Consider the following 14,608-nt stretch of genomic DNA (forward strand, 5'->3'; position numbering starts at 1 on the left):
TAAATTTTCTTTTGTGGGTTAGTGTTGAGTAAGTCTTAACACGCACGTTGCTTAATCACATCATTTATCCCGGGTTAATAAAAACGCAAACAGTAAAACGCTGATTGTACTATCTACATGTTTCTTTGAAGACTATCATAGATTAATTTTGTTTTAATTAACTCTAATTTTATTCCATACAAAAATCTGCTTTTATAGATATTCCTTTTAAATGAATATATCTGACATCATACGTCACAAAATAAATTTAAAATATCAAGTGATATACGTTTTGGCGTGAGCAGGTGCGTTCAATGTTATTCTCAAAGTAGGGATTAAAAAGCAAAACATGGATGTATATGAATAAAAAAAAGCATTTTCAATATTTTGTCATTTTTTATTCAATTCATTTCTCTGTGCGATAAAGAAAATCAGAAAAACGTTTAATTTTACACGTCATTTCTAAAAAGAACTCTTTTTGATTAAATTAAAGCTTTCATATTTCAGTTTTCTAATATCAGAGCTTATAAGAAGTCCTGGAATGCAGCACGGCCCCCTGCTGTCCAGCAGAGGTAATGCAGCCACGGCTCCGCGCTGGGACTGGTCGTTTCGCAGCCATTTTCTGTCCAACCAAACAGCCGCCTCAGGAAGGTAACCAACCAGGGCTTCATTGCAGGTTTGTGCCGGGCTCCGGCCAATGATTGCTAACCGATTGCTTGTTAGCTCGAATGGAAATGTCCGTCACTGAATGATTTTTTCATTTGTTGTCTGAGTGAATGAATGCTGCTCATCAGGAACCCTGTGCTTGGCGAAACTTAAACAATAAGCGTTAAACATTCCGGCCTGGTTACGTCTTTCTCTGCTGTGCGTGACAAAGAGCAGGCCGACGCAGACGCGGGTTCCAGTGGCTTTGCAATAAGAACTTCCGCGAGGAACATTATGTACCTGAGTAATTTACCTTCACAAGGTAATATTCCATTGGACAGTCGCTTTTTAATTTGGTAAAATCGTTGGCTTTTTGGAGACAGTCTCATCAACAAAGCTAGGTCAGGGGTTTTGGCCTGTCGGGAGCTAACATTAGCAGGCTAACAGCTGCTAGCTAGCACACAAAACAACACATTACTGCTTTTAAGTATACACATATAGCTGGCACGTACATACAATTTTCCACATAAAATACAACGCTAAGTACTGTAGAGAGCTCACTGTGTCGTGTTTTCATCAACTAGAATAAAAAACCGGGGAGGAGGATAGGTTGGGAATTTTCCAAGTCAATAGTAAATGTTTCGAGCGCAATATTGCTAGCGTGGTTCTTTAATTGTAATTCCATGTTGGTTACATGCTTAACAGGCAAAATCAATCACCGAATGAACAGGCAGGTCGAGGGTTCAAAGCTAGTCATGGCGTTGTTGAGCTTTGACAGATACTGAAACAGCAACTCAGTTTGTCCGATAGAAAACACACTAAATAGTTCAGAGGAAGATGAACGTAGTGATGTGAAAATGCTCCTCCAAAAAGAAAATGATTTTCCTTTTACTTTATCTTGTCACACTTACATAGTCCAGATCATTCCACTAATTTTATAACCTGAATAAATTCAACATTTTCAGGTGGGGAACGTTTTTCAGAAATGTGTCCCTAACTCTTACCTCCTAATGAGACATTTTCTCTGATAAGTCAGCATTTGGATGATCAGATCAAGATTATTTTGAGGTCATGCAAAACTGTTCTTTATGTGATATTTTTGTCCAGTCTTTGTCTTACTGTTGAATCATGAACAGTGAGGACTGCAGCGCTGTGTGGTGCTCAGGGTTGTCTGATGTTCCTTTTGGAGAAAAAGCCGCAGCGCCGCTCCACAGAACATTCAGAACTGCTCACTGAAAAGCTCAGGACTGGAGCTGCAGCTCCTCCAGGTGCCACGTTGGAACCTCTGCTGGCCCTGATTGAATTAAAACGTTTATCACGACGCTGATTCCAGCATGGCTGTAGAGGTGTGTGACTTGAGACCGTTTAAAGTATGTGTGTATGTTTTTTTTTGTTGTTTTTTTCAGATGGACGGAGACAGCTCAACCACAGACGCCTCTCAGCTGGGCATGACTGGAGAATACATGGCTTCCAGTCATTATGTTCTCCACCCCCAGGATGGTAAGGAGGCACAAAGCTTTCCCTCAGCCCTTGGCTCATGAACAGCTAATAGATTTAGTCTAATTGTTCTTTGCAGATGATGGAGAAGAGAACATGAATGACCATGAAGACAGCGGAACCAAGGAGAACTACAGGGAGCAGGACATCTACCTCCCTATCGCTAATGTGGCTCGCATCATGAAGAACGCCGTTCCACAAACTGGGAAGGTTGGTCAGAGAGGAGAGGAGAAGAAGAAACAGTCCCAATTAATTCAGTTTATTTCTGCTGCGCCATTTCACAACACGTGATAAATCAGCCCAGATTTCTTTCATTTTGGGAGATCAGATACAAGTGAAACCGATCTTATCTCATCTCATCTTTCTCCACAAAGATCTGAAAATCAGCTACTGTGCCCTTCTGCTCTGCTGTGGAAGGATCAGCCCACTGGGTCACATCTGCACCTGAGCGGTTAACAAAAGTCTTCCCACTGATGCTAACCTAGCAACTTTGTAGCTATATTTAGCAATTTTTCTAACAAAGAAATCTGAATCTGCAAAGATTGTCCAGAAAACTGCAGTCGGTGCACTCCTACATGTCGCCTCAATGCACTTTACGAAGTCATTTCCATCCAATAATACATATATCCCAACTACTCCTAGTTATCAAACAGTGCATTAAGTTCAGTTTATTACTCTGATTAGCTTAAAGAGTTTTCTGTCTAAGGAAACCCAGCAGATTGCATCTAGTCGTTGATTCTCCTGGACCAGCAGGGGGCGACAGACAGTCCTTGTGATGTTTACTGTCCAGAAATCCTGGTTCCCGTCTCCATTGGCAGAGCTGCACTAATTGCAATTCCCTGGCCCATCACCGATCTATTAATAGCCTAATCTGCTGGTACAGATTTTATTTTTGTCTGAGAAGTTGCTAAATGTAGCAACAAAGTTTTTAATTTGGCAACAGACGTGAGAGGAGCAGTCAGCAGAGCAGAAGAGGACAGTGACTGATTTTAAGACTTGGGGAGTAAGATAAGATGGATTTCTCATGTACAAAATGTTAAAAATATAAAAACCTGATTGTCAAATACAATGAGAATGCTTTTGAAGTAAACAAAAGCAGGAATCAGTTCAGTCAGAGGTGCAACTTTAAAGAGAAAAATTCCCTAATTAACAATTCAGTCAAAAATCAGAAGAAATCTGTCTAGATATTTTCCACCGACGTCAGAAATGTTCTTCAGATCAGTCCAGTTTCTAATGAACAGGAGACACTAAAGCTCTGAGCCTCTGTTCCTCTTCCAACCCACAGATCGCTAAAGACGCCAAAGAGTGTGTGCAGGAGTGTGTGAGCGAGTTCATCAGCTTCATCACGTCGGAAGCCAGCGAGCGCTGCCACCAGGAGAAGAGGAAGACCATCAACGGGGAGGACATCCTGTTCGCCATGTCCACTCTGGGCTTCGACATGTACGTCGACCCCCTCAAGCTCTACCTGCAGAAGTTCAGAGAGGTGAGGCCGCGTTCGCAGCGCCGCCGTGGTAACGCCTCACTGCTGCCTTGGTAACACGGATTGCTTTTTTCCCCAGGCGATGAAGGGGGAGAAGGGGATGCCAGGGGTGGCAGTTGGAGAAAGTCTGGGTGAGGATCTGACAGACGACGGCTTCGGTAAGAGAATCGCTGCCCTCTGGGTGACCAGCAGTTAGAGCAGGACATTTATCATATCAGTTATCTTTTATCGTAAAAGGATAAGACTTTTGATTCATTGATAAGTTTCAGTTATTGATGACAAAAAACAAAACTGACAAAATTTTTACCGTTTTCTCCACTATTTGTTCCATCAATAAATTTTAAAATCAAAAATCTGAATAAATGTAGTTATTGTGTGCAGCTTATTGACAGAAAGCACAGTTTTTTTTAAGTAAGTGGCATCCTGATGAAGCCTGTTTCAAATGATAATGTTTTTGTTTGTGGCACTATGCAGCCATACATTCAGCTAAAAAATAAGTTTTTTAAATCAGTGCTGCAAAACATGACGATCTAAGTCTGTTTCACCCACTCCTACCAACACCTGAGATTTTCCAGTTCATGCTCCTGTTTTCTGACTTTTCCTCTTTCTCCTCAGCCAATCCGCTTCCAGCTGGGATTATCACAGCAGATGGTCAGCAGCAGAACGTCATGGTCTACACCACCACCGCATATCCACAGGTACAACCCCCAGTTGTCATTTGAAATCATTTGCTATGTGGGGTAAATTGTTTCATTTCACACATTTATTTCTGTAGATTTAGAGGTAATGAAAACCCAAGATTCAGTTTCTGCCACAGTTCTTCCTTCCACTCAACTTCCCACTAATATTAAATTAAGGGGTTTCATCTACGTATATGACAATGAAGTCCAGTTGATTCACTCATTGAGTTCACAATGGTGAATATATAGTGGTGAATACACATACATTAAAAAAATGAAAAGCCTTTAAGTCAGGGGTCTAAAACTCCAGTACTCGAGGGCCGCAGTCCTGCAACTTTTAGATGTGCCTCTGCTGCACCACACCTGAATAGAATAATTAGGTCATTAAGGCTCTAGAGAACTGATCTACACCAGGAGGAGGTCATTAAGTCATTTCATTCCAGTGTTTTGTACCTGTGGCACATCTAAAAACTGCAGGACTGCGGCCCTGGAGGCCTGGAGTTTGAGACCCCTGCTTTAAGTGAATGTGATGTAGTGTAGGTTCATAATTTTATAGCAACAAACAAAACAAAAAAATAATGATTGTGAATAAGACATAACTCTTTCAGTGCAGTACCTGTGTGTGTACAAACCAAACAGAGTTAGGTCTGATCCTTGAGGAGCAGCTGAGTGGATTAAACAATGTTCCCATCGTTCCCATCATTCCCATCTGTTTCAGATTCCCACCGTACAGCAGATCCAGTTTTCATGACGAGCGCCAACACCAGGCCCTCCTGTCGGGCCTTTACCCAGGGCTCGCGCTCACCTGATGACCTCTGACCCTTCCGCTGGGAAAGGCCATCCAATCGGCTGGAAGGGAAGCATCTGGAAAAGCCCTCATGTACAGAGAAATCACTACCTGTTTCGTAGAGTGTGTAGTTTCTAGTTGTCAGGTACCAAACGTTTGGAGAACTTCCAAGTCAGCTGGGAGATGCAAGGCTTTATTTTAAAAACTAGTCCTCTTACATGGTTTAGTGTTGGATTATGTTCGTGCTTGTGTATCAATGTGTTTTGCCTTTAAGCGTTTTTTGATGTGTTTCGGTTCGGGGGGAGGGTTCAGAGAGGGTCTGTGAAGGGAGGGGTTTCTGTCCAGGCTGGTTTTTGAACACCTGCGTTCAGAAGGAGCCACGTTGTTACCTTCACATTAGATCAAGCAGCTCTTTTTGTAAGTGAACACATGTGCTTTAATGTTATGGAAACCTTTTGAATAAAAATTCAGAAGTGATCTTTCAAGCGTCTGTTCTTTAACTTCTGACATTTACCTTGAAAATTAGGGTATCTAAACATTGTCTTTGAATGTTTAGTGGAAGGAAAAAGTGTTCACAGCTGACCTAACGTCTTCATTCTCCCAATCTGGAGAATGAAGACCTTTTATTTTACTGTTTGTTTTTAACAGTAATATGAGAGAGTGACCTTATGCTGGTCTCTCTCATGCTGTAAATTCTGAATAAAATTTACTAAAACTTGTGGCTGTGTCATAAAAAACAAGAAGAAGCTCAATGGGTAGGAGTATTTAACTTCCATCAAGTGCTTCCGATTGGTTCATTTAACACAACTACAGAACAAGATGAGCATATGAATGGAAGGATTCAGTCACCATAAATGATTTAATTTTACATATTTGATGAAATTAAGAATTTAGGGTTGGACAATAAGTCATTTTAACAATCAAATTTTTGTTTTTTAAGATTTTGTTTTAGGAAAATCTGGATTTTCTTTTCCTCACTGATGCATCTCATGGTTTCCATGGTTTCCAGGGCCTACCATCTTGTTTGGCAAGTGTGTTTTACAGCTTCTATTCACTGAGGTCAACTCACAAAACGGATGACTGGGGAAAAAAAGGCCAATTTTCGAAAATATTTTATGTCACTTGTATTTGTTTCTTTCAGCCAGAAAAAATCTTTTAAATCAGAAATTGAATTTGGTGTGAAAAAATCAGCAATGTTATTTTCTAAGCCATATCAACCCAGCCCTAGCATAACGTTCCTAAAAATTCCTAAAAGGTGTTTTTTTTTACTTTATAATTAAATAGCTTACAAAATAAAAATAAAAAAAACATCATTACGCCTGTACAGAAGTCTGAAAGTGTTTTGCAGTCTAACAGCAGCTGCTTGGGTCAAAATTTGTCAAGATAAACTAGACAAGATGTCCGCCAGGCTGAAGAGAGAGATGACTGCAGAACAGAGTGAGGAGGTCAACATGGTCCAGCCATACTCCACTGGGACAAAGCATTCACTCCACAATCCATAAAAGTTTCAAAGTTTCAGATCATCAAACACATTTTGAAATCAAAACAAAAGCAAACTTTTATTTACATAGATTGATACAAACAGACTGATGTCTACAAGCCTTTGATTATGACGATTTTCCGCTAGCAGCTAATAACATATTCAAGGTTCAAATGTTACATCGGACCAATAAAGAACATTTTCAAAAGCAGACGTGGGCTTAATGTAAAGCATGTTTAACACCTACGTTATTTTGAAATGATACTTTTAATCCGACATGATTCTCATAAATATGGCAACAGGCCCATTCAATTAATTGAAATTAATTTCAGGAACTTTATCACCAAGTGATAAAGTCTTCTGTTTGGATACAAAAAGTCTTGTAATGTTTCTGTAACTCTGAAAACCTGCTGTTGGATCAACATGCTCTGATTAAAACACCTTCATCTAATTCTTTATTTCTCCTGTAAATGTCTTAAAATTATGTGAAAGTGAATTGTGGGAATATTAAGAGCAAAATAATCTGTTAGAAGAGTTTCAGTCAGATTTGAAAGCTGATTATAGAACTGAAGGAACACTGGTGAAAATCATGAATAATTCTCTCTTAGAAAATGTAAATAAATTTAATAAAATAGAATATATGTTCCAATAAGGCTCATTTGTCAGAATAAAACCTTTTGAGAATAATAACCTTTAAGCAGGTATTGAATATACTTTTCATCAAATCCACATTTCTGTTTCTGATTTTAAATGTCATGTTTTCATGAGCTGTAGCAGAAATAGAGGCTTTCAGGATTCCATCCGTGTCTAAATGATCTATCTAATGTTTTTCCACTTACTGATAAAGTTCATTAAAATAAATAAACTTTCTCATTTTAATTTATTCAATGTGTACAGGAGATCAACATCTGTAGCTCCTCACATATCTCCTGTCTTTGGTCCTGTTGTCATTCTTGAGACGATAAATTCCTTCTGATATACTCTACATATAAAATGTCAGGTTTCCTGTGGGTGGTCCCACTTCCAGCATTCCAGTTATGGAAGCAACTTCTGTAAAGCCCCATCATTGCCCCGTCAGTCCTCCATCAGGCCCCTGATAAACCCTGTTAGGCCTCCGTCAGGCCCCCGCCCCACCAGGCTCATTTCCTCCTATAGAAGCTCAGGGATCGGCCCTTAGACTTTTCCCCAGGAAGCTCCTGTTGGCTGTTTCCTGAGCCTCTCCCACTCTGTGAATAAACAGCACACTGTCTGCCAGCCGACTTTCACATGCCTACAGAGACGTTCATTCAGGTAGAAACACACACATACACACGCACACGCACATTCATTAACCCAAGAACATCTATCACCTTAAAAAAAATTGATTCACACACAGAACTTGACCGCCTCCCTTTCCTTTTTCTCCCTTCCTCATTGGTCTCCTCATCCTCATCCTCTGACCTCACCCTCCACCTTTACCTTTGTCATAGTGAGACTAGAAATAAGAAAAGACAATACAGGTTAAATATACTGGATGCCACAGAGCACAACTCAACATGACCTTTTTCTATAATGCCACATACTGGAATATATTCCCACATTTAAATCATGAAAATATTTAGATGTTACAGCATCTGTTACAGCATCGTTGTTTCTATAAAGGACCTAAGACTCAAGCAAGTTTTATGAATTACAGTCACACGGTTCCTCACATCTAATCGTCTCTACCTGATGGATTACCAATCGTATCACATGACCGCTTTTTAAAAGTATTCATACATCTGAACGTTTTCACATTTTGCCATGTTATAGCCACACGCTTCATTGTAATTTAAGGGATTTGATGTGACAGACCAACACAAAGCAGAGCATGACTGTCAGATGGAAGGAAAATGATGCATCGTTTCTATAATCCTTGACAGATAATAATGTGAAAGGTTGTTTGTATTCAACCTGGCCATCGTCTCCCTACTCAGGTCTGCTCAATTCTCATCTCTCTTCATGGCGATTTCTGACATTGACCTTGATTTCTCCAGTTGAATTTCAACTGGGCCAATCAGTGAACAGAAGGAGAAGTTGAGAATGATGTCATCGGTTAACAGTTCACTGAAGGAGTCTCAGCCGTATTGCAAAGGAGAACAGACAGAAGTTTGAAGAAGTTTGTTTTTCATAAAAATGAAAACCATGAATTATTATGTTGCTTCTTGACAAATATTTATTACTTGCAGCATACAATGAAGTGATTACTTTAGATAACAAATACATGTTTAACAATAAATAGTCATAGAACTGCTTACATTTCTACATTATTTTCTCATCATGAATGAAGGCATTCAACCTTTGAAATGCAGGGAAGTGATTCCTGTGTTGCCGTTCTCTAGTACTGAGGAGATTACCAATAAATCTGATTCAAATATACGATAAAAAGTTCAGTGAGGTCAGAATGCTGTTAGATCATCAAATAAAATGAGCAGAGAAACTATTAATGTGACTCAGTTAGCAGTGCAGAATGCTTACAATGAGGTGGTGTATGGGTGGAGCAGCTGTGAATACCAGCACCGTTTCCCCAACAGAACATAGCAGTGCTGTGAGGTCATCAATGTAGGATTGGATTTTCATTTATGTCTTTCCCCAAATATAGTCACTTTGTCCAGAATAACATTTGACAGGGGCGTGTCAAAGTTAGCATACATCTAAAGTGTTGTATTCAGCCACATTTACTATAATACCCTGAAATAAAACCCAGACCAGAGATTAATTCTACATCCTGTCCACTATCCAGTATCAGAAACAGCCTCTTTAACACTGAAAAGAAAACAGGAAGCGTATTTAAATGGATACACGACTCTTCAGAAACTGACTGGTTTCTTGAGACTTAAAAATCTGAATCCTGCCTCAGAGGATCAGGATTTTACAGAGCCCTCTAGGAGACATGGGGACTTTTTTTTTCTTTTGCCTTCCCTCGCAATAATGTACTGATTAGTTCATGAGGCATAACTGAATACTGTAAGCCTTTCTTACGGTGGCCATCATCTTTCTACTGTTATATAAGGTTTTCATGAGGTTTTTCCATGTATCTTAATATCTTGTTGTGCAATATCTGAAGTTTTATATCTTTTATTTCAGGATAGAAATGCACCACAAATCTGTATCCTATGATATTCTGTTTAGATCATAGGATATAAATAGAAACTTTCCGTAAGAAAGAAAGAAATAAAAAATACATCCAAACTATTTGGACTATTTCAGAGTTATTATCACAGGGTATGGTTTGAATGGTTTAAAGGGCCGTTTCCATCTCAACCTTATACAGACAGAAACATGCAGTGAATAAATCAATTTTCAATCAATTTTTTCACAAAAGAGTTAATAATAAACTCTTAATAATGAATAATAAACTCAAGGCTCTTTATTTGACATTTTAAATTGACATTTATGACTATATACAAAATACACCAGCAAATATTGCAGTAAGCATATTGCGAGGGAATCGGACTTGAATCAGAAACTTTAAATAAATTGTAGAATTTTGAACTGAATGAAATTCCAGTGAAGGAGCCAACAGCACTGGGCAGCACTGATTTCAAGTTACATATAGAAATCAGTGCTGAAATCAGAAGTAAACAAACTTACAGAAAAATATCACAATTTGCACAGAGACATAAAGAAAGCACATTGCGGACAAATCTAGACAGTTTATCTGCAAACAAAATTGCTTTGGGGTTTAGTTACTTACTGATCTACCTGCTTAGTGTGCTTATCTTTGTGTTTCAGAACATAAATTATTTAAACCGTAGAATATTATTTCGAATGGATGGTTTCCTCCATATTTTTCTCCAAACAGCTGTAAACAAATTTTTATGTAATGTCTTTTGCAGTCACAGTTATTAGACAATATGGGCTTTAGACTATTTGAAACTAAGGTTGGGACTTTACCAAGTTAAATTTGAATAACTAATTCTATTGATTTTAACTTGTTGAAAATTTTAACGTATAGAGTTGCATTTTCAGAGTGGAACTTATGCATTTGCATGTTTCTGGTACACCCGTAAATCTGACGCACAAACATTATTGGCAAACAACAGCGATGGATAACAAAGCATTGTTGTGTTCAAGTTGTTCCAAAAGCAGCAAATTATTCCAGCTTAAAATAGCATCTTAATGCTAAACATGTAGCAGCAGCACAATGCTAATGTTAATGGCTGCAGTCCTATTTTATGAAGAAATTCCATGAATGATCAGGAGTTCCTGAAACTCTGGGAAGATGAATGGACAGAATAACACTTTGCTCCAATCTGAGGACTGAAGAACCTGAAAAACAGACTAAAAACAACCAAAGGCTTTGTTGTTAAACTCATGTCTATATATTCCATGATTTAGCAACAAAACAGGTTTTTGAGTTGTACATGTTGCTTATTTGGTCAATTTAAGGTTTTCAATTAAAATGCAATTAATTATTTATCTCAATTAAATGTTTTAAATGAGTTCCACCATTATTTTAAATTGATTTGAGTCAATTATGTTAAAAAAAAATCTGCTAATTGCAATTATCCAGCACTCTCTGTCCAAAAATCTTCATCAGAAAATACTCTCTCCCATGCTGGGCCAATGAATGGGGTTATATTTCTATACTGATCATTTGTTGTTACCATGGTAAATGCTGTGGAAACAGAAAACTTCTCTGGACCCTGGAAACAGGTCCCTCTATCTTGTAAAAGCCATTGCAGAACTTCTTGGTCGCTACTCTACGAAACGGTCATTTGATCTGTGTTTGGGCAGAGGTCACTGACTGAAGTCGTGTGTGAGGTTGAAATCCTTATTCCTCACCAAATACATGAAACAGTTCAGCATGAGTTTAAAGCTGAGTTTGGAATGGAAATGTGGAGATGTACTTTCCACTGAAGGCAGAGCAGTACTGGTGGAGGGTTAGAGTCCACCGTGTCAGACGGCAATGGATCCTCTCTGTCAGCCAGCCTGACCTCTGCTGTCACTCATTCCTCTGGTCCTCCAAGGACTGATACCTTCCTGTCATTCCTCATGTCTGGGAAATGTCTCCTCCACACACACACACACCCACCCACCCACCCCCACCCCCCACACACAGACACACCCCACCCCACACACACACACACCGTCCCTCATCCTCTCACTCCTTTCTTGACTTATCCTACATCACCTCCTTCCTTCCTTCAGTCTCTGTCTCTGTGAGGGTCCATGGAGGAATCCTGAAAACATCATCTGGATGGATCCGACCCAGCCCCCTTAAAGTTCGTTGGAGTGACGTGTGCATGCCTGGTTCAGGCCGCAGCTCCGCCTGGTACCAGGCTGCTGATAAGAAGGTGTGGAGTGTTCTGTGTCCTATCATATCATTGCTCTCATGTCATGGCGTCTCCCACACGGGACACGTGATGCAGAACAGAGAGGCAAAAACAAGAGAAGCTCTCGTCGATGAAAGATGAGCAGTTCACACGTCAAACCAAGAAAAACTGTAAACAACCCAAGTTTCACTGATGGGATACGCAAAACCTGGCAAATAGTCACAACCTTTAGGTTGTTTTACCATTTGAAAGAAATCTCATTACATTTCATTGAGGTTTTATAAGACTGCATCAGTATCAAGTAGGACGATCATACACATCAAAACTAAACTAAAGTAAATAATCTGAAAAGTGCAGACTGCAGATCACGCTTAGTTTTAGAGTAGTAGGAGAAAGAATAGGAGTGAGGAACAGTTTGTCTAAACCAGGGGTCTCAAACTCCAGGCCTCGAGGGCCGCAGTCCTGCAGTGTTTAGATGTGCCACAGGTACAAAACACTGGAATGAAATGGCTTAATTACCTCCTGCTTGTGTAGATCAGTTTTCCAGAGTCTTAATGACCTAATTATTCTGCTCAGGTGTGGTGCAGCAGAGGCACATCTAAAAGTTGCAGGACTGCGGCCCTCGAGGACTGGAGTTTGAGACCCCTGGTCTAAACCGATAGCAGCATGACCACAGAAATAGCTGAGGATAACCTGAGCCAGTCTGACTACAGGCTTTATCGTGTTTCAGTCTTGTCTTTAAAGCAGGCAGAGTGACTATCATGGACTAAAACTGGGAGCTGATAGCTGAACGCCACAGTCTGCTGATAGCTGGTGCTATCATCCATTATGACGGAACTAATTATTGAAGGTCTTCACTTTTAACTCTACAGTATGATGGAGTTATCATGTTAAAAAGTTTAAGGCAGCAACAACAAAGAGAAGTTAAATTGGTGAGATGTGATTTCTGGTTTTGAGTGGATCTGAGTTCTCACTGCAGGATCTGGAACCTGAAGGTTTATGGGATGCATTGAGCTTCCTGATACTGAAGAACAACAACCTCAACAAATCAAGAGGACTGGTCCTACTGCATCGCTCTGGGACAGTATAGTTCTAACTGGGGTAACACTGTGAAGGTGAACAAAGGAAATCTCTTTACGATGTTTAAATGACACCGGCCTCCTGCACAATTGATGTAACACCATCTAGATTCAGCAGTTTGCTACTCAGGGATTCTGGTCTAAAGTTGGCAACTTTGTTTTGAATTTCTGAATTTGAAAGCAGAAATGTTGAAGTCTTCTGGGTTTTTATGTATTGAAGACATTCTGATTGGATTCACCAAGTTTTACTAATAAATACAGCTGAATATCATCAGCATAACAGCTGATCATTTTACTGTGTAGAAGCAGATATATAGGAAATAGTATTGGACTAAGCACTAAACCCTGTGGTACTCCATTAGTAACCCAGATGAGTGACTTCATCACACAAGTTTTCTGTTTTGTTTTGTTTTTTACATATTTTGGACTCCAACAAGGGGAATAAATGTCCAGAATGTGAGTGTTCACTAAATCACAAGGAGGATTAGTTCCTTATCTCCTTAGAATGTGTTTCCCAAAATGTCAGCAACCTCTGATAGTTGGTGGGTGACGCAGTGAGGAGCGCTGGAGTGGGAGGTTTAATCATGGTGAAGAGGAGGGGATGAAGAGACGGGTACGCTATGTGCCATGCAGAGAAAGGAGAGAGGGGGGCTGCGGAGTAGAGAAGAGTGTGAAGGAGACGGAGAAGGTTCTGATGAGGTTACTGGGGATGAGATGGGGTGTCAAAGGAGGGGTGGGGGGCAGAGAGGGAAGAATGTGCTCCTACGTTGCTGACATTCCTGCCTCATTGTGACAGGCTAATGAAGCTCAGGGATGCTGCATGGAGCCCAGAGACAGAAGTGCAGGAGCAGAGCCTGCTAACAGATGCTGGACTTACAGACTGAGGGACCTGAGAGGAAACAGAGAGTCATCACTGCTCTGATGAAGATGGGCCCATGTGAAAAATCAGATATAAAACACCTACAGGATGTTGTAGAAAAAAAAGAAAGATTTGTTTAGGCTTTATTAATAAACACATGATTTTGTTTCTGGTTTTTGTATTTTTTGGCCTTTTATATTTTACATTTGTATATGTTTTTGCTTATTCTGTTCAATCACTGGTAGATATGGATTAACATTTTCTTGACAAGTTTTCAAAAGTCTGGCATATGAAACTTTGGATTGATATCAGAAGAGACAGTACAGCATGGGGAAATATTTGCATTTCCAAACTCTCTGTGCCTCAAAATCATTTCCCAATCAAAATGTTTACACATGAGCACGACCAACCTGGAGGTGGAGCTGAAGGAAAATGAAAACCTTTCAAATATAAATCTGAAAAGTGCGTTTGTATTCAACAACTGAACCACCTGCATTAAAACGAATATTAACTCCTTAAGAAAAAGCCACAGCTGAGGTTTAAATGTAACTGTAAGGGAATACTGCTGGCCACACTTACAGCAGTAACTTATGAATGAATATAAAAAATGTCAGTTATCCTTCCTCTGAACGGGGCCTCTGATGAAAAAGATCTTTTACATGAAATAAATGTTTCAAATATTTTTATCTTGACCTTGAGCAAAGTTGTCTCTGTCTTTATGAAGGCTGAACTCCAACTTAATGAAAAGGCACACAAGAAACAATTATTTGTTATTCACTATATGCAATTTAAAAATACTAACACCATATGCTAACTTGTAAAACT

At 39.6% G+C, this 14,608-nt stretch overlaps 1 protein-coding gene across 2 annotated transcripts; it reads left to right on the forward strand.

The window, feature by feature from the left end:
- Positions 1-529: 529 nt before the first annotated feature.
- nfyba (nuclear transcription factor Y, beta a) lies at positions 530-5,547 on the forward strand. Of its 2 annotated transcripts, none has more exons than XM_032589854.1 (7): positions 530-655; positions 2,031-2,124; positions 2,201-2,331; positions 3,407-3,604; positions 3,681-3,759; positions 4,217-4,299; positions 5,000-5,547. In XM_032589854.1, the coding sequence occupies exons 2-7, from the start codon at positions 2,031-2,033 to the stop codon at positions 5,030-5,032; spliced, it is 618 nt and encodes a 205-aa protein (XP_032445745.1). In that variant the 5' UTR covers positions 530-655; the 3' UTR covers positions 5,033-5,547. The 2 variants fall into 2 exon arrangements, with proteins under 2 accessions (XP_032445745.1, XP_032445746.1); XM_032589855.1 differs by lacking the exon at positions 530-655 and adding an exon at positions 662-946.
- The last annotated feature ends 9,061 nt before the right edge of the window (positions 5,548-14,608 follow it).

This window comes from Xiphophorus hellerii, chromosome 17 (genome assembly GCF_003331165.1).
Source record: "Xiphophorus hellerii strain 12219 chromosome 17, Xiphophorus_hellerii-4.1, whole genome shotgun sequence".
Lineage (NCBI taxonomy): Eukaryota > Metazoa > Chordata > Actinopteri > Cyprinodontiformes > Poeciliidae > Xiphophorus > Xiphophorus hellerii.

What these genes read in the sequence shown, in the direction of transcription:
- nfyba (XM_032589854.1), top strand. Translation starts at nt 2,031, where the DNA reads ATGGACGGAGACAGCTCAACCACAGACGCCTCTCAGCTGGGCATGACT. An exon ending in TGTTCTCCACCCCCAGGATG is followed by an intron (nt 2,125 to 2,200) that starts GTAAGGAGGCAC and finishes TGTTCTTTGCAG; the next exon opens with ATGATGGAGAAGAGAACATG. An exon ending in ACCTGCAGAAGTTCAGAGAG is followed by an intron (nt 3,605 to 3,680) that starts GTGAGGCCGCGT and finishes TTTTTTCCCCAG; the next exon opens with GCGATGAAGGGGGAGAAGGG.